Below are 20,973 nucleotides of genomic sequence, written 5' to 3'. Positions count from 1 at the left end.
TCAGCCCAAATGTTATTTGGACGTTTCATTTTCAGTTTGTTAATTAAAAAATCACTTTATAACAGTACAACAATATTTTCGTTTTTCTTTCTAACAGGGCTGAAACAGATTCTCCGCAATGTCAATCCAATCAAGCTTGGCAGTGTGTCTACATCAGTGCTTTTCACATTCTTCATTACTATAAGAGATTAGACACACGGTGGGATTTTCATGGGAAGAACTGTTTTCTTTAAATTATACTCAGGGGGTGATTTATTACCGCTCCAATTTGAATCTTTGCCACTATTCAGATTTTTTTGCGCTAAAACTCATCAATTTGAATTATGGTTTTGAAAACTCGATTGTTCAATATTTAGTACAAAAAAAAAATCAGAAAAAGAGGAATGTAAAAACTTCTGCATCTAAAAGCTTGTGAGCTCATGTAGATGTCAATGGGAGTTTTCCGAGGTATAAATTTGTGTTTTTTAAAATCAAGTTTTTCAAAAAATGTAAAAAAAAATTTCAAAAAATTCAGTGCATTTGAGTTTTTTTGATGGTTTAATTCAGTTGAGTTCGTTATATTCATTTTTTTAAATAAATAAGCAAATATTGGGGCTTAGTGAAATTTCAAGTCATTCGAATGGAAAAAATGGAAAATTCACAAATTTCAAATATTGAGTAAGCCCCTTAGGGGCAGATTTACTAATCCACGAATCCGAATCCTGAAAGGGAAAATATCGTATTGGAAACGTAAATTTTTCGACTTTTTCGTCGCCGTCGCGACATTATCATATTTTGCGCAACTTTTTAGTCACCGTTGCAACTTTATCATATTTTGCGCTACTTTTTCGTCGCCGGCATGATTTTTTCGTATTGAGCGATAGTAAACGGCAGAAAAACCAATCCGATTTTTTCGCAACAGTGACGAAAAAGTCATGGAAAATATACGAAAAAGTCGCGACGGCGCCGAAAAAAATTGTGGGACATACGAAAAAGTCACAAAAATACCAATCATTACAAAAAAACACATTCGGACGCCTTCGGACCGTTCGTGGATTAATAAATCTCTCCCTTATTGTCACACTATAAAATTCAACCGAAAGATAGTGAGATTGCATATGAAATGTTGTATATAGTGATGGGCGAAATTTTTTGCCAGGCATGGATGTGCTGCAAATTTCGGCGTTTCACCATTGGCCTTAAAATTCACCATGCAACAAAAAATTGTCGCCCATGTCAGAAAAAATTGTTGCGCGTCCAAAAAATTGCCACAGGCGTAATTTTTTTTTGTGCTCAAGACAATTTTTTGATGCATGTCATTTTCGACTTTTTTCATTTGAAAGATTCGCAAAATTTTTTGGCGCCGCAAAACGAGACAGATTCGCTCATCACTAGTTGTATACAAAAATTGAATGCAAATTAAACAGAATTCAACCATCAGCTGCTTTGAAGAAGACTCCGTGGCGCAAATATTTTTCTGCAAAGAAAATCACACCGAAAAACTGGTCCTAAGTTTTTCAAATTTGACTAAAATGTTTAAGATTTATCAATAAAAAAAAACATAAAAATTTGAATGAACAAATTCAGCAACTAATACCTGTTCAGATTCAATAAAAGTTAATGAAAGATGTATTTTCAAAATTCTAGCTATTTTATTCTCAAGTTATATATATAGATTTTTTTTAAAAACAGTATTAAGTATTAATATTTTTAAGTCAAATTTTTACAGACTCGTTGGAAAAAAATCAAATGCAATTTTCATTGCCATCACATTTTTATTACCATATTGCAAAAAATTCAGGTTTAATTTTATTTTTTTTAACATCACTTTTTAAAGAAAATTGAAAACTGATAAACTGGCATCCTTGTATAGAGAAAATTTGAACTTCAAGATTTATAAATTCGAGTTTATGTTTTTATGTTTGAGTTTTCTCAAAACATTTTATCTGTTTTTGAGGGTTTTTTTCACAAATTCATTTTTTATCATGAATTTTTTATCAGATTATTTTTTTTTTTTATCAGGAATTCGATTGAGGCAGTTGTGCTAGCATATTTATGAACAAAAACTAGATTCTATCATTTAGATGCAGAAAAAACAAAAATCTCACTATTCCATTCATTTTCAATGAAATTTGTGTTGCAAAAAAGAAGTCTGCTTAAAGAGCTAGCAGGGTTACTTTAGGAATTCCCTAAGTTATCCCATAAATCAACAGTCTCTAGATAACTGATTTATCAAAATCTAAGAATCTTTGTTGTTAGTTTTTACTTGACCTCCTAAGTGAGAAACCCCTAATACCAGATTTTTCCAATCTTGTGTATTATTACTTGTGTCAGTTTTCTCTTGTGAAGCTGCGCAAGTCTCCTATAGGCTGCTGTAGGATTTAGAAAGTAAGCCCAGTCCTAAAATTGTTTCATTAAAGAAATGACTGGTATTCACATTAGATTGAATATTATTTGTACCCTCTGAACTCCCCACATATTTTTTTTCTAGTCAAGATCGAGCTAAGCGAAATGTTTCAGGTCACCCCAGATTTTTGTTATTGACTGAGCAAGTTCTAGATAGGTTCTAACTTTTTTTTTCCTAAAAAACAATATGTAGCTTTTTAATGTAACCGGTTATGATTGGATTTTAGAAGTGGAGCCTAAGATTCTTGGCTCAATGACTGTTATTTGATGTGTTGCAACCTGAATCCAACATGGCCTACAAAAGACCTTAGTGATAAACACAAGGATCACCATTCATTTCACTAGAGGTATGTGGCTCTCTGTCCTAGATACATCAATGAAGTCTTCTACATCTGTAAGGAGAGTTCCCTTAATTCTCACACTGTTTTTGAGATGATATCTCCTGGGTAGAGATGTAGCGAACTGTTCGCCGGCAAACTAATTCGCGCGAACATCGGGTGTTCACAAGTTCGGAAGTTCGCGAACTTTTTGCATATGTTCGCAATTTGGGTTCACTGCGTTTTTTCTCGGCCTAAAAACGCCACACAAGCCACACATGGCGTTTTTCAGCCTAGTACTGGTGTAAGCAAATCCCGTTTCCATGGTGCTAATAGTGCGAAATAGCAAAAAACGCCGCGTATTTCTGCTAGGTCTGCCAGCCGCCTTTGTGATTTTACGCAACGCTGTGTCAACAAAGTATTTTTCAGAGAAATTTTTGCCCTTGATCCCCCTCCGGCATGCCACTGTCCAGGTCGTGGCACCCTTTAAACAACTTTAAAATCAGTTTTCTGGCCAGAAATGGCTTTTCTAGGTTTTAAAGTTCGCACATCCCATTGAAGTCTATGGGTTCACAAAGTTCGCGAATATTCGCGCTTTTTGGCGTAAGTTCGCTACATCCCTACTCCTGGGTTCCCATCACCTTTCATTTTCATTTTTTATGTTGTTGTGCCTGTACCAAGCTCTGCCTGTAATACTGACCATGCTGATTTGCCAATGCCACCTACTCCAACCTTGGCCATCTAACTATGGTTCCTGCCCAGTCCAACAGGGCTCTTGTATAACTGTTTACATATTGGTGGTGCACTCCTATTAGCAAGTTTTATAAATAGCTGATGATCACTGGAGGGGAGGGGGCTTAAACGTGTTATGTTATTATGCTGTAACTGGAATTTATTTTCTTGAGTGCCCTGCTTCTCTATAAATTTCTTTTTTATAGTAGCAAACAAAAGGAATTCTGGGAATGAATTCCAAACTCTTAAAAAAATCCCATTTAAATGGGTTTATCCGATAGGCTACAGCTCACCCACTGGGTTTTTGAAGCAGAAGCCAGGATAATAGCTGATCAGATTCCCAACTAAAGACCATGTGGTTCTACAAACAACCTTATTTATTTGTTTTTTATAGTAGGGGACTGTTACATCTCTAGCATCTGCTTATGGGTCTGCTTATACAATACTGAGCATTATAACCCATCTCTTTATTGGAAGTCATTAGCATTTTTAGATAACAGAACTTCTCGTTCCTTTTCCCTTCAATAGTGCAAACTTGGGGTGTGAACACAAATGAAAATATTGCCAAATATTAAAATCTACAAATAATGTATTTTAGGAGCTTCTCACCATATCATGTAGTTTCTTCTGCAAGTTGTAATTTAGCAACTACAAGAAAAAAAAATGAATAATTTTCAAAATAAAACATTTTCTTGCTTGTCTAATGCAAAATATCCATAAATAAAGAGGGCTGTTTCTAAAACTCATATAGTATACACAGACAAGTTGTAGTTTAATTCCTAAAAGATACGCTTGTTTGGCAAGGTAGCCAAAAGAGCAGAACTTTCCCTTTTATGGCCATCTTGAGGTATGTGATATCAGGTAGATCCAATGTATGGTCCTTGAGCCAAACAAATGGCTCACAATGACAGCAAATGCAGGCTGATGTTCTCCTGCCCCAAACAAAATTTTTAAATCTGCCCAATAAATGTCTTGTCAGATACTGGGCTTTTGAACAGGCCTATCAGCTCGGACCAACTTAGTAACTTAAATCTGGCCATCTATGGCCACATTCAGGGTCCAACTGGGGGTGCAGGGCCCACCGGGGCTTTTGCCTCAGGGTCCCCTGTACACCCAGTGGCCCCCACTGCCTTCACACACTTTCCTCTGCAGGGGCCCCCAAAACCTGTCCGACCCCCTCCCCAAGCATGCCTAAATGAAACTTACCTGCAGCACGTCGGGGGACTGGTGGATTAGTGGAGCGCCCTACGGGAATTGAGTCTGTGGCGTCTGGGCCCACCAGGTTCTTTCCCAGTGCAGTGGCAGCCCAGTCCGACATTGGCCACATTAACTGGTTAATATGCTGTACTGAATTTGGTAATGAAACAATTTTTGGGTTCTGCCCTTTTTTGGCTCCAATAGTAAAAATAACTTTTCAGACTTGCAGAGTAAAAAGAAACAGAATGATCACAATGCCAAACTACTCATGAGAGATCATCAATACAAGGTGATTGTTATTTTCCATTGGTAAACAGGCAGCACTAATCTATGAAAACATATACCGAAATTGCTCCTGCCCATACTGTATTAATTTATTTCAAACTTTGCACTATTTTAGTTTAGACACTTAGAACCACACTACAGGGGTCATTTACAATGTACAGATGTACAAGATCTATTGTGACCCTTAGTGCTCATAAACAGTACTTTAGCCAAGGGTCTGACTGCACTCTACCCCTAGTGCCAGATAAACATGATGGCTCTTTCTCCCACCCTCATGAATACAGTGCTCCTGATCACAGGCAGTGCTGTATTCATGATGGTGGCAATTTATTTAGGAAGGAAGGCAGGGTGCAAAGTGGTTGGATATCCTTTAGTTCTGGTGAGGTACAAGGATTTGTAATTCAACAGTAACAAGGCACCCGATATTCTCTGCATTGGGGGGGGGTCTATTTTCTCAATCTCCGGCAGTAAACCCAGTGGAGGGAACAAAGGAGATGGAGAGAAAGCTTTAATGACAGGTCATATATAAAACAAGTATATATAAAACAAGAAAGCTGTACAAGTATGAATTTAGCAGCTTCGCATATGGATAAGTCTTTTGATTTTCTTCACTCTTGGTTCATACAATCATTTAGAATGAAATGCCATTCTTTAACTTGAATAGTATTTCTCCATTTCTCATCTGTCCATGGATCACGAGCAGTGGACCATGAGAGCACCATACATCACTCCTGCTGTGTCACAGGCTGAACAAGGCAAAACAAACCCTAACTGATCTCGCACATAAGGTCAGCGATGAGTAGGAATTTATTTTGGTTCCAAAATGCAACCAGCATTTAGCAGATGATTAAGGGGGGGTGAAGGTGAAAGAATTTTAATAAGAATCAAATGTACAGCATACCGTTAACTGTCCTAGGTGCCATTATCTACTCAGTTCTCAAGTTTAACATAGAGGAGCACTTAAGAGTGGAATTCTAGTGGAGATAAAGGCTACTGCTACAAAGTCAAGAAAAAAGTGTGTATTTGTGGTGGTTAGATATTTATTTGGAAAAACTGGGGACTGAATCTAAGGGGCACATTTACAAAGGTACGAACGCTCGAGTGACTTTCAGATCGCCAATACGATATTATCGTGACTAATACGATTTTTTCGTAAGCATTTTCGTGATATTTGCGATCTTCCAAAATTTCCGTTTCCAATACGATTTTTTCCCATTCGTGATTCGGATTCGTGGATTAGTAAATGTGCCCCTAAGAGTGCACAAATTGTGCATTCTTACTTTCAGTCCCCAATTTTTCCACATACAAAAGATAATCAATAGGAATTTCCCTTTTCTCCAAACTGACCCTGTTATATATAATATCTTATGAAGAATGGTTGCAACTATGTAACTGGGAAATGCAAAAAGTTCTGTAATATCCTTGCTCCAAGTTCAGTTTCTTCCGTAAAAAGTTGACTACATTTACTTGGCTAACATGTAAGGGCATATAGGTGTAGTGCTTAACATGCTCTTGTGTATTTATATCAAAAACCTTTATATCTAGAAACATTATCTTCATATTGACTTGCAGTTAATGTGGTAAACAGTATAAAGATCATACTGCAAGAACATTAAAGGAGTGTCCAACAACACCTATTAGATATTAAATGGATCTGATAATTTTATATCTTGTTCTGGTGGTAATGTAGACTATCTATCTGTAATAGGTACAGAAAGTGTCAGTCTGGAATCTAGAGATGGTTGCATTTCCTCCTTGCTAAATAAAAAAAAAGGTGAAATGGATTTTTATCATGATGATAGCAGACAACAGGGCCAAACATGACTGGGGACCACCAGGGTTTTTCACCACCCACACTTGTATAAAATATTCTTTAAACCTGCACTCAATAGGGTCTTCAATGTTTGGTCATTTTTGTAAACCCTTCTCTAATAATGTCATCAAAGAAAGGGTAAAATGAAATTTTTAGTAGGCAGGAGACTTTACTCGAGTCTTGCATCCACCCCAACCCATAATGGGACCTTCTTTCAACCCAAAGCACATGTAAACCTGCAAGTCTCACAGATTTTAGGCCTACCAATTATGACTACCAACTGGCTTCTGACTATTTCCAGGTTATCTTGGAGAGCCTGTTAAAGGAGACAGAAAGTGTAAATCACTTAGGGGTGCCAAATGTTAGGTTAGCAGAAAAGTGCACTGGACATTTGGCACCTCCAAGTTATTTACTATTTTCTTCTTCATTAACAAGTTTTTTTCCAAATCAAACTCAGGACCCCAGTGCTGCTGTTCTGATCAACTTTTTGGGTAAGTGTTATTTAGCCATTCATGTTACAGGTCTAATAATGAGTAAAAGTTTTAAAAAACGGGAAACTTGTACAATATCTGCTCATTCTGCAGTCGAAATGACCCTACTTGTGGTGTAAAATCTAAGCTACCAAACCACACCTCTCTATACCTATTGTCATATGAAATATTGTTTGTATATGTTGTACCCCAGGTAGTACAGTGCTGGGGAATACGTTAGTGCTATATAGTTTTAATAATAGTAAGATCATTGTCACTAATATATTTTACCTGTAATGTTTTTAAGTCTTCTTTGAAGCTGCAGATTTCTTTCCCTTTAGTTTCTACAGCAAGCTGAATTTGTCCCTAAAGTCCATGCAAAGAAAAGTGTGATCTCAAAAAATGGCAGATAGAATACAAATTGGAAGACTTATTTATCAGGTCCTGAATTTGTGAATATTATAGTTTTGTTTTCAATTCTAACAAACTAGAAATTTTTCTCAAATGTTTGCTTATTTATTAAAAAAATTCAACGAAAAAAAAATCAAATGCATGGAATTTTTCTTATTGGGTCTACAAACTCTCAAAAAAACTCAAATTGAAAAACCGCATAGTTTTGCCTGAGACAACTCCCACTGACTTCTGCCTAAACTCGTTAACTTTCAGATGCAAATGTTTTACATTCAGGTTTTATGGATTTTTTGTGCTTAATAAATATTGAACCTTAGAGTTCTGGAAACCCTAATTCAAATTTGGGGATTTTTTGCACAAAAAATGCAAATTGCTAAAAAACTGCAAAACTGTGAAACTTTTAGGGTTTGGATTCAGTTTGGCCAGGAGTGTGGATTCGGCTGAATCCTGTCGAAAAAGGCAGAATCTTGGCCGAATACCAAACCAAATCTTGGATTCAGTGCATCCCTACTATTAGTACAGTAAACAATGGATATACAAATGAAAAACATAAACAATATTCCCAAAGGGTGCATTAATATTCCCAATTGTTACATTATATCCGTACCTTCTCCTCTTCAACAGCACACATCTTTGCCTGAAACTTAAAGAAAAGTTTTCAAATTCGATTGTAAATTGTAAATCAGAAATTTTTGCTAAAGTCTAAGAAATAATGTTTAGGATATTATATATTTATAAAGGATGACATATCTGCACTTGTTTGCCAGAAAAGTAATAGAAATAGATGAGACTCAGTAGGGCAGAATAGTTTATTTTTCATTGAGCATTTATTTTTTTCAGAAAAGGCTTGTTGGTTCCTAGTTGTGATGTCTGTGTCAGGATAAACTCAACGCACACCCAACCTGAACCCAAAACTCCTTGCTTTTATAGAACCCGCACCCAACTCCTTGCCTTTATAGAACCCGCACCCAACTCCTTGCCTTTATAGAACCCGCACCCAACTCCTTGCCTTTATAGAACCCGCACCCAGCTCCTTGCCTTTATAGAACCTGCACCCAACTCCTTGCCTTTATAGAATCCGCACCTAACTCCTTGCCTTTATAGAACCCGCACCCAACTCCTTGCCTTTATAGAACCCACACCCAACTCCTTGCCTTTATAGAACCCGCACCCAACTCCTTGCCTTTATAGAACCCACACCCAACTCCTTGCCTTTATAGAACCCGCACCCAACTCCTTGCCTTTATAGAACCCGCACCCAACTCCTTGCCTTTATAGAACCCACACCCAACTCCTTGCCTTTATAGAACCCGCACCCAACTCCTTGCCTTTATAGAACCCGCACCCAACTCCTTGCCTTTATAGAACCCACACCCAACTCCTTGCCTTTATAGAACCCGCACCCAACTCCTTGCCTTTATAGAATCCACACCCAACTCCTTGTCTTTATAGAACCCGCACCCAACTCCTTGCCTTTATAGAACCCGCACCCAACTCCTTGCCTTTATAGAACCCACACCCAACTCCTTGCCTTTATAGAACCCACACCCAACTCCTTGCCTTTATAGAACCCACACCCAACTCCTTGCCTTTATAGAACCCACACCCAACTCCTTGCCTTTATAGAACCCACACCCAACTCCTTGCCTTTATAGAACCCGCACCCAACTCCTTGCCTTTATAGAACCCACACCCAACTCCTTGCCTTTATAGAACCCACCCCAACTCCTTGCCTTTATTGAACCTACACCCAACTCCTTGCCTTTATAGAACCCACACCCAACTCCTTGCCTTTATTGAACCTACACCCAACTCCATGCCTTTATAGAACTCACACCCAACTCCTTGCCTTTATTGAACCCACACCCAACTCCTTGCCTTTATAGAACCCGCACCCAACTCCTTGCCTTTATAGAACCCGCACCCAATCCATACCCTCATCTTCCCACTTAATGTGTTACTTCTGCGCACACCAATGGTGCTAGAAAAGGAAATCTTTTGGGAGCAGATAAGGAGAGTACTTTCCCAGTCAGACCTGCACACAACCCGAACCCGCAATGCCCACCCAAATTTCAACCCAAACCCACCTGACCCTTTCCTATGTTTGAGTGGGGTTGTTTCAAGCATGCCATTTACCCAATAGCATTTGTTTAGCCTCCCCTTTAGCTTATAGTAAGGATACCAAGTATATTTAAAGTGTAATTGCAACTGTCATCCAACTATGGTTTTAATGAATGTCTAGGGTGGTATATAAGCATTAGCCCAACTGACCTTAAGGCCATGCTACCCCCCTTAAGCAATCCCTATAAGGAAGCCAGTCCCACAGTTTTTAAACCATTGCTCTTTGCCACAGTTCTGGCCAACTTATTACAAGTAGTGGGCCAATTATATCTCATACAACATGTTGGAGGGCATGATTAAATTAAAATTATAATGCCATATAGTGAAGTCAATGGAGCCTCTATGCAGACTAGGGGCCATACAAATGTCTTAACCTACCTTTTTCTCTTTGCTACAAGCAATACACTTTGAGCTGTGAGCCACTGACATATTCCACCTGCTCTAAATGCAGTGCACTGATGACCAACAGCTATGGCTGAGTTGTTTAGATCAGGGGAAAATGTTAGGTTGATGGATTACACTAATAAACCATTTAAATATTAAATACTATAAAGAAAGGAATGATAAAAATCTAGTTGTGAAAAAGTTTACATTTTGGGAACTGTACCAGGTTGGAAGAGCAGTAGCTCTTGAAAACTACTGAACTTGGCCCTGGCATTCCAGGTTCTGTTGGTTTCCCTGTCTGTGCCCCAATTCTTGGAGCATACTGATTAAACATACAGTATCTAGAGTCCACCTACACAGACCCAGACCTTGATGACCAAGATGACAAAGGCCTATCAAGGACCATTTAGGCAACTACAAAGTTCAACTTCATAGGGCAGATATACTAGTGAAGGGGAACAACTTTATTTGTGTAAAGTCCATTTCTAGTTATTTTTATAAAAATGCTCAAGTACCTGTTTTTTTAAAGCATCCATCGCTTCTGTATGCTGCTTGTCCAGGTTCTTTGCCTGATTTGTTAATGTTTCCTGACAACAAACCAAATAAAGCACATTCACTGAGAATGGGTTAGTAAAATGTTCATTCTAAAGTTTGCACTGGGTCTAGTAACCCACAGCAACCAGATATTTTTTTCAAACAGCAGCCAATAAACTGTTACCAGCTGATGTTGCTCAATATTGTGGCATAACTGCAGAGATTCAGCAAAACCCAACTACATTTAATTATAGGTGGGTGTTTTAGAATCTACGAAGTACAGTACAGTGAGTTGGTTAATTAGACCATGTACACATGCTGGTAAGGGGCGTGTGTAGGTTAAATAAAGTATAATATTTTTCTTTCAAAATTTTTTTTAATTTTAAATAGTTTCCTGACCCAACTGATAAAATAATGTGCAGGTATGGAATCTGTTATCCGGAAAGATCCGAATTACAGGAAGGTCATTGCACATAGACTCCCTTTTAAGACAATAATTTAAATGTTTTAATATGATTTCTTTTTTCTCTGTAATAATAAAACAGTACCTGTACTTGATCCCAACTAAGATATAATTACCCCTTATTGGGGCAGAACAGTCCTATTGGGTTTATTTAATGGTTAAATGATTCCCTTTTCTCTGTAATAATAAAACAGTACCTGTACTTGATCCCAACTAAGATATAATTACCCCTTATTGGGGGCAGAACAGCCCTATTGGGTTTATTTAATGGTTAAATGATTCCCTTTTCTCTGTAATAATAAAACAGTACCTGTACTTGATCCCAACTAAGATATAATTACCCCTTATTGGGGGCAGAACAGCCCTATTGGGTTTATTTAATGGTTAAATGATTCCCTTTTCTCTGTAATAATAAAACAGTACCTGTACTTGATCCCAACTAAGATATAATTACCCCTTATTGGGGCAGAACAGCCCTATTGGGTTTATTTAATGGTTAAATGATTCCCTTTTCTCTGTAATAATAAAACAGTACCTGTACTTGATCCAAACTAAGATATAATTACCCCTTATTGGGGGCAGAACAATTCTATTAAGTTAATTTAATGTTTAAATTATTTTTTAGTAGACTTATGGGGGGTATAGGGAGCCAAATTACGGAAAGACCCTTTATCTGGAAAACCCCAGGTCCTGAGCATTCTGGGTACCAGGTCCCATACCTGTAGCATGGGCACATGGAGCATCTGCGACTGTAAATCAGCAGAACATGGCAGCTGGCAAAATGTCCCCTCTACCAGTCACCTCTCCTAAGACTATGGAATGAAAGACACCTATTGAACCCTCACAGAGCAAACAGGACCTTGGTGCCAAAATGTTCAATAGTATTAGAAGCAGTAACCAGTTAATAAGGGCATTTCACTGCCCAACTGTTACCACTTGCCTATCCATACAACAGAAACAGGCCAGGGAAGATATTGGACAAGACAAAAGCCAAGAACATTCCAGCAAGTCTCCCAATTAGTAGTGATGAGCGAAACTGTCCCATTTCGCTTCCTCAAAAAATTCACAAAACTTAAAAAAAATTAGTGAAACGGTGAAAAATGAGCAAAACTGCGAATTTTTTCATCAATTTCACGAAACAATCCGCCAATGGCGAAACGCGGAAATTCCATGCCTGGCGAAACATTTTGCCCATCACTACTCTTCACCTCTTGTATCGGTTATTGATTGCTTTATATGTTACTCTGTATGCCCAATGTATGAAACCCACTTATTGTACAGCGCTGCGGAATATGTTGGTGCTTTATAAATAAATGTTAATAATAAAATGCCTGAAAATATTCCCTCATCACTACCAACTGGGTTTATATGGTATAATTATATTATATTGACAGCAAGTGAATATCGTTAAGGTATTACCCAGAGATATTGATTGTTAATAGACTACTAATAATTCAAGCATTCTATGGACATAGATATGCTAAAGAACAATGTTTGCTGGATATGTATGAAGTGTTTTTACATTACTCAGAATATACTGTATTATAATGTGTAACAGTTATACGCACGTTTTGCCACAGAAGATCTTGTTTTTCTAATAGAACTTTGCTAATTTGTTCTTCATACTGAATTTTAGCAGCCTGGTGAGAAATGAAACCAAGAAGCATTAGTACAGAACAATTCCATCAATTTTTATTTTTTTTCAATTGTAAATTTTAGAGGTTTTTACAGTGCCATTAAACTTAAATTTTCAACTCACTCACTCACTCACCCAACTCAAATGTTTGGTTATGAAAAAAAACTGAATACAAAAACTCATATTAAAAAATCTCAAATTCAATGGGAGTCTCAAAAAAATTCAAAAACTTCAAAAACTCGGATTGAAAATCTGCACAAATTGGCCTAGGGCCACTCCCTGTGGGGCTCATTTATTAACACTGGGTAAATTTGCCCAATGGGCAGTAACCCATACCAACCAATCAGTGATTGGATTTTTTTCAGTCAGCTGCTAGTAGAACAATGAAGGCAACAATTTGATTGGTTGCCACGAGTTACTGCCCATGGGTAAATTTGCCCAGTGTTGATAAATGAACCCCACTGACTTCTACATGAACTTGCCAGATTTTACATGGCAAAGTTTTACATTCTAGTTTCCTTTTAGTATTTTTGCGCTTAATAAATATTGAACATTCAAGTTTTTGAAACCATATTTCAAAATTCATGAGTTTTAATGCAAAAAAGAAAATCAAATTTGAGCAATAATTAATAATCACCCCCTTTTACCCCATAAAAGGTCAAGGAAAACATTTTCTTTAGAACAAAGATGTGTTCTGTGACACCAATGTCTGATTTCTTTTAAATGTTTTTATATGAGTAATTTCCATGTGTTACAGGAGTTTATTGTTATTTAAAGTAAAATGGTCTTTTTTGGAAAGCTAGAGACTAGCCCCCAAACGTAATAAAAGGCACCAAGTTTGCCCAGTAGCAATAACCCATAGCAACCAATACAATGTGTGCTTCTAAACATGGGACCAGTAAATTCTACCTGATGATTGGTTGCTATGGGTTACTGCTCCTGGGCAAATATTGGGAAATAAGAATAGGAATTTGTATTTCTCAATGTAATATTGTTCATTAGACTGTTATTGCATTCGATGTGATACATACAGTATGTGATACATTATGCATTTAATGACAGAATAACATTCTATTGTACAGAATATTTTGAAATTGTACAAACTGGATGATAATAATAAACTTTATAAGAATAAACTGTCCCTGTGAATAAAGCCAATTTACAGTACAAGACAGATAAAGGGCAAGGAGAACACAGCAATGCAAGCTTTTAAATTACATTTTTATTAAACGCCCTGGGACCACAAGCATTAAAGTGTTTTTTTTTTAGTTTTTTGCTGTTACATAAAAACACGTCCATAAAAATAAAAGAGGAGTTATTCAATGTTTATTTGTCCATTTTAACCTTTAAGAAGTATCAGCCATTTTGCTGCAGGCTGCAGATTAACAAACTGGGCAGAGATTTGATCAGGACACTTAGTTACTGACCCCTAAAAGATTTAGAAGCAGAATACAGGCAAATGATGTATACGAAGGCTCAGAATGCTGACTGGTTGCTTTATGTATTTATTTCTTTAACTTTCAATCTGCCTCCTACAAAATAATCTTGTATTAGATTATAGTCATACGGAAACTTGTTACGCTTGCTGCCCTTAAAAGCTTTGCTTATAGACTTCTCCAACATGAATTAGAAAGATATTTCCAACAAATTCATTCAGAAGTTTCAGCAATTAGCACAAAGGTCCGAACCATGTATTAGATCGTCTTTGATGACTTAACGGCAGATTTATCAAAGGTGAAGTTCAGAAATTTGTGTCATGAGGATCATGCCAATTAATTGCTCATACCCATGAATTATGTATGATATTCAATTGTTGTTGTGTGATTTAAGCTTAATATGATATATCAAACAAATCAATTAGCAGTTTCTTCTCTTTTAGCTGAAGATACTCTAATTTTGGAAACCTCAAATTGTATTTCCTCGAAAACATGAACCTGACTCCAGGGTCACCATCAGAAATTCTGGGGCCCCTTACAACAAAATTTTCTGGGCCCCCCTCCCCCAGTGACCCCCTCCCATCAGTACAAAGGACACACAGACATTGGTAGCCAGGGACCCCTAAAACATTGGTGGCCAGGGGTTATGGTTTGTATTGGTGCCAGGGCAGGAACGCCCCAAAACATTGCTAGCCAGCCCAGGGCCCCCTAAAATATTGGTGGCCAGGGACCCCCTACACATCGGTGGCCATGGACCCCCTACACATTGGTGGCCAGGGCCCTCTAAACCAGGGGTCCTCAAACTTTTTAAGCAGGGGGCCAATTCATGGTCCCTCAGACTGTTGGGGGGGGCGGACTAAAGTCCTCCCCCAGTGTAATATGGCCCACTCCCCACTGCTTCCTCACCACTCCACCCTGGGTCCTCCACTTGGGCTTGGGCTGAACATCATTTTTGACTGTTGTATTAATGATGAAAGATCTATGTTTTTGTTATTTCTTTAGCTGAACAGGGCAAAAAGGGATATTAAAGCTACTCCATAATTGGTCCTTTCTAGGTCCATTTACAAACACCCAGCATACTAGTGCAAGTGCCTGCCCTGTCCTTGCCTTGCCTTGGCAGACGGTAAGCACAGGGCTCCACTGTGGCCTACAATAGCCAGTGCTCCATAAATTGTGAGTCTAAACAATGCACATGTTAACAAAGAGGGTGGTAGGGGGGATGTCTATTGCCCCCCTTGCCTGCCCCCATCATGAATACAGCAATGCCATTTGGTGAAAACGATTCCCTCTCTGTGACCTGCCACAATATTTTCTTGGTGCAGAGCACAAAGTCTAAAAACATGGCAGCTTGTGCCCATTTTTTGCACACTGCCCTGCACTTTTGAAAAGTAATTATACATACAAATAACTTGTAATTTATGAATTCTGGGAAAACAAAATTTGCTTTCAGGGGACCACAACACAGGACCTCTTCTGAAATCCTTCTAAAATTGCTCTTGCACTTTTGCCAGCAGTAAAGATCCATATTAATACTTAGATTGCCATGCAAAGTGAAACATAAGGGGTCATTTCTAACCCCAAGGGACAAAAGTGCAAAAGCACTAAAAGGTGTATCCCTTAGTTTTCATTAACTAGCACTTGCACCTCCCTCCAGGAAACTGAATTAAATGTGATGCTCCGTGTAGGAACTGGTTTTAATTATGTTTGTAAACTTTGCAGCAATGCTGTTTTACAGCAGTAATGGTAATACGGAACTACTTTCACTGCATGGAATATGGAAATTACTTTCACTGCATGGAATACTGAATCAGTTTAAAGCAAGGAGAAAAGAAATACCTACACGTCCCATATGAAGTTCTGCAACAGCTTCAATTAAACTTGTTTTAAACTCTAGCAGTTGGCTGGCACACATTGTCTCGGAGGATGCTTGAAAGGTATAAGAAGCAGTGTCCATTTTTTTAAATCTTCCACTACATAAAAAAAGAAAGATAAAAACAAATAAGTTAAGTAGACTGTACAGAATACTCCTGCATCTCTGTTGCACTTCTTTGCAGTATCTATACATTATCATGCTCATATTAATCTCCAGCCCCTTACCTATACAGCTCTATTTAGCAATGCCCCACCTTACATCACTTACCCCAGATAGTGACTTAAGGATTGGTGGCATGACCATGGGGCAGTGACCTAAAGGGGCACACCGGGCAGGGATTTGGTGGCTATGGATAATAGATGAGCTGGGAGAGAATGGGGCCGTAACCAGTAAATTTGCAGTACTAGTCCTGGCATTAGCTGGCATTTTAAAAGCTAGGCTGGCAAGTTGGCAACCCTAACCATAGACCTGTGCTCTCTGCACTGTTTAGACAGTAGCATTCCCAGATGCACACTTGTATGTCTTTCTTATCCCCACTACCTTGATAGTGTGGACAGGACTGCTTGCATGCCATGCCCGGCCACCCCAGCTGCAGAACCCACACCGACCTCCACTGTAAACCCCTTCCCCCCACTGCAAACAGACTAATTCTTTCAATAGCCTTGAACTCCACATTAAGTACATGTATTACTAACCCCCTGATGGGCAATACAAGTTGCACATCCTTTCAACCATTCTGGATTCCCAAACCCTGATTTTGGTGCTCCCCCTCTCCCTCAGAGCTCAGCAGCAATGTATCCAGAGAGCAGTATTCCTGCATTGTCTGAGTTGGCTGCAATGACATATAACAGGAGACAGACCTGTAATATATACTTACAGCATGTTACAATTACTTATTTCTCTGTTCTCTTATTTATCTCCATCAATGTAATTGAAGGGGAATGCAAGTCTCAAAAAAATGGCTTCTGCACTAGGGCTACTGAGTCATTTTTTTTTTACACAAGCCTAATGTCACTTAATATAGTCTCCCGTGTTCCAACTGGCCTAACCCTCCTTATTATATTCTTTTGGGGTTAAGTATATTTGTAGTGCCTACTTGCCCTACACATGTAATCAAGTCTTTGAGCAACACTACCAGGCTTAAGCTTCTGGATCAAATTCACCCACAAGTTAGCATGAGCTGGATGCCAGCCAAAAGCTGGACTGCAAATCAAAGCCCGGCCAAGTTGTATTGGTGCCCAAGGCAAGACTAAGTGGTCCTATGCCCTGCCTGTCTGCCCCACAATTATTGTGACACCAAAGCAGTGGGGCTCATTTATAAACACAGGGCAAATTTGCTCCTGGGCAGTAACCCATAGCAACCAAGAGATTAGCTTTTTTGAGCCATTTTGCAACCAAATGGGCTTCTGCCTGTGTCCCTACGGTAGCGGCCCTCACTGCAATGCTTCGGACTTTTCCAAAATACTAATGTACTGTGATTGTGTTTAAGACTTTTTGCGCCATTGATCTTTCCATACCACATGATGCCAGTAAGCACCCCATGGCACAGCGTAGATAAAAAGGCGAGCTAATAACACTGATTCTGCCTGCATGTATCACCCTGCACTCCCCCATACCCATGTACATACTCCGAACCCCACTGTTTCATCCTGTGAGTGCGGCACATACCCCAGCACTGCTCAGTACTATAGGAACAGAGAACCAATAACATTCTCTTTAGGTCTCCTCTCCCTTCAGCCCTATATTCCTACTCTCAGAAAAACCCCAGGGACCACCACAAGTCTCCACACACATCTCACTCCAACAAGCAGCAGCTTTTCCTGTCAGATGGAGCTGTGAGGGCAGGTCCTTACCTCAGGTACCAGCTAGCCCCTCCCTCACCTGACATCACAGCCTCTGGCTGTGACATCACCACTTCCTCCAAGGCTCTGTGTTGTCCCCAGCCCCATGAGAGCAGGATAGGATTGACTGCAAAGGCCTGGGCCTAGGGTAGGGTTGCCACCTGGCGGGTATTACTAGCCCGCCCTGTATAACACATGCCAAGGCCAGGGCCAGTATTACAGATTTACCACCAACACTGCTGGCCTTCCTTCTTGATTAAACCCCCTTGGTCTGCTCACTACCCCCGGACACTCTCCAGTCTCTCCTCGACCCACAGGCACGGACAGGGTCGGACTGGACTGCCGGGACACCGGGAAAAATCTCGGTGGGCCCTTGCTCTAGTGGGCCCCATGCCACCCAGACCCGACCCTTGCCGGCGCTCCCCCTGCCCGACTGCTCCTTCCCTGACGCGTTAAAATATGCGCACTCTGGGGAGGAAGTCGGGTGGGGGGCCCTGCAAGGGAGGCCCTGCGGGGGGTGAGGAAGGGAATTAGGGGACGCGGTCAGTGTGGGTACTTGCCGGGCCCCTGGGGCGGGAGCCCCAGCGGCCCCTTCACCCCCCAGTCCGACCCTGGGCCCAGAGAGGGGAGCTGCTGCCATGTGGCGAGTTGAGAAAATCATCTCAGGCGGCTGTGACCCCCAAAGCTTCTCCTGGTAATTTTAAGAGCTGAATTGCCAGTTCTAAAACCGTAAAATCAGATCAGCTCAGTTAGTGCAAAGAGCGCAATTGTGCTCCCCCTGGACCCTTTCCGGCACAAAAAAATGTAAGACTGGGGGGGGGGGTCTGCATCGCCTGAGGGTGCTAGCAACACCCATGGGCCTGGACTGGCAATCTGTGGATTCTGTAGAGGGGCTGCTGTAAGATGCCATAGACAGTCACTATTTATTGGGCTGGGGGGGGCTGTTTGGGTCTCTGTGTACATGAAATGCCAGGGCCTATTGTGAATCCCAAACCAGACCTGCCAATCATTATTCCTCCTACTTTGCCCCCCCACCCCATACACACAGTTGCACCTATGCATGCTTAGTTTTTTGGCGTTGGAGGGGAAAAGGGGGGGCTGCATCGCTAATGCAGAGACTAAAATTAGAGACTTCCTTTTCAATTTAAAAATGGTAACTTCAGGGGCACTGCTGTCTGAGGCGAGTTTCTCAGCTCCTGCACCCATGGGTTTTCAAAGGGACTGAGCTTAATTCATTTACCACAAAATCACATGCCTGCCCACACGACCAATTTGTTTCACCAAAAAATTCGCGAAACGGCGAAATTGTTGCACGTCCACGACTATTTTTTTGTCACCACAGCTATTTTTGGACGCACAGCGAATTTTTCCGCGGTGAAACATTTCGCCCATCACTAGTGATTAGTACTCAGCCACGGTGTTTTATAGCAGCAAATATAAATATAAAAAAATATGAGAAGGAATGTTCTTTACACCCAAATATTTGAAGGGCACCTAAAGCAAGACAGAGCCTTCCCATGATGCACGCTGAGGATCCCTATAGTAATGCCGTATAGGGGCTAGTGTGGTACATTGGCAGGATTCGGCTGCACAGTGGGGCCATTACACAAAACAAATGACTCTTGTATTATATAATATTGTATTATATTTTGTTTGACCTGTAGTCAGGTCTCTGTGTTCCCCTCATGCGTGGATTCAGTGGGAGGGTCCCTTTATGTTGGTCCTGTAATGGAAGCCAAGCAAGTCTATTTAACCCATAGCGTTATCAATCACAGGCCGAGATAAATGAAGCTGCTCGGGTTCCTGGAGTATCACAAATGACATGGCGACCCCAGGGCCAGCAATCTTTATTTCCTTCTCCAGTGATTCACTTCAGTAGATATTAAACAATTTTATAATCCATGAAAGGCAAAATTAAAGGACACCATCCATAAAAAAAGAGAACAATTCCCATAATGAACAAAGTGACGTCTGAATTATCTTATAAATTATATGGCCGCCTGGTCGCCGTAATGTAATGAAGGGAAGATTGTAATCATCAAATGCCCCGGGCCAACACTAATATGCATTTAATCACATGGCAGGCAGCAATTTGTCACTTGGTCGGGGGGTACGGGCGCATAAAATACAGGATTCTGACTCTCACTATCTGCACTGCTGTGTAGCAACGAGCACTCGTCAGCCATAGATACAGATAGATAGAGTGGGGACAGAGAGAAGCAAATGTACAGTATATATATATATATATATATATATGTATACAGTGATATTTGTATATATATTAATTTATTAGAGATTAGGTGCCATGTATCAAGAGAGACGGAAGAAAGAAGCTCCCTGCCAGTGGCGTAACTATAGAAGCAGACCAGCATTTGCTGGGGGCCCAAATTGTGGGGTCTGCATCCTCAATAGTTGTAGAGCAATGATCCCCAACCAGTGGCTCAGGGGCAACATGTTGCTCACTAACCCCTTGGATGTTGCTCCCAGTGGCCTCAAAGTAGTTAATTCCTGGCTTGGAGGCAAGTGTTAATTGCATAAAACCCAGCGTAAAGCCAAACAGAGCCTTCTATAGGCTGCCAGTTTGCATAAGGGCTACCTAATAGCCAATTATAGCTCTTATTTGCACCCCAGGAACTTTTCCTTGCTTGTGTTACTCCCCAACACTTTATCCATTTAAATGTGGCATACGGGTATAAAAGGTTGGGGATCCCTGTTGTAGAGTATCGCCCTCCCCGGCCATTCTACTGCCAACACAGGGGATGTGAGCAGGTGGGAGTGGGGAAGGGGAGTGAGCAGGTTTATGAGTTTACATTGTGTGCTGGGCCCCTCCAAATATTTTTCTGCAGGGGGGGCCTGGCACTTTGTAGTTACACCGCTGTCCATGCCTCCGAAGTACTAATCTTAGGCTAATGTCACACTAGGAGGACCTTCCTGTTCCTGCACCCAAAAATCTGCCATATGTGCACAAGGACAGGCGGTCATGGCAGTGACAGGCCAAGCCTTATGGGTTCTCTAGGCATCCCGGCCGTTGGGAGACAGGGGTCCAAACTTTGGGGTAGGCCACAGAAGAGGCAC

General features: G+C 40.3%; 1 protein-coding gene across 1 annotated transcript in view; it reads right to left on the bottom strand.

Annotated features, from left to right (window-relative positions):
- The window catches only part of ccdc73 (coiled-coil domain containing 73), a 42,734-nt gene extending 26,586 nt beyond the window's left edge, over positions 1-16,148 (bottom strand). Inside the window, exons 1-6 of the mRNA XM_018093292.2 lie at positions 16,025-16,148; positions 12,681-12,752; positions 10,631-10,702; positions 8,218-8,253; positions 7,491-7,565; positions 4,044-4,082 (exon numbers count right to left, since the gene is read on the bottom strand). Coding sequence (XP_017948781.2) covers positions 4,044-4,082; positions 7,491-7,565; positions 8,218-8,253; positions 10,631-10,702; positions 12,681-12,752; positions 16,025-16,138 — 408 coding nt within the window. The 5' untranslated portion in view covers positions 16,139-16,148. The remainder of the gene's footprint in view (positions 1-4,043; positions 4,083-7,490; positions 7,566-8,217; positions 8,254-10,630; positions 10,703-12,680; positions 12,753-16,024) is intronic.
- Positions 16,149-20,973: the final 4,825 nt, after the last annotated feature.

This window comes from Xenopus tropicalis, chromosome 4 (assembly GCF_000004195.4).
Source record: "Xenopus tropicalis strain Nigerian chromosome 4, UCB_Xtro_10.0, whole genome shotgun sequence".
In the NCBI taxonomy this organism is placed as follows: domain Eukaryota; kingdom Metazoa; phylum Chordata; class Amphibia; order Anura; family Pipidae; genus Xenopus; species Xenopus tropicalis.
Note: the sequence above shows the minus strand (reverse complement) of the source record. Positions and strands in the feature narration are given on the sequence as shown.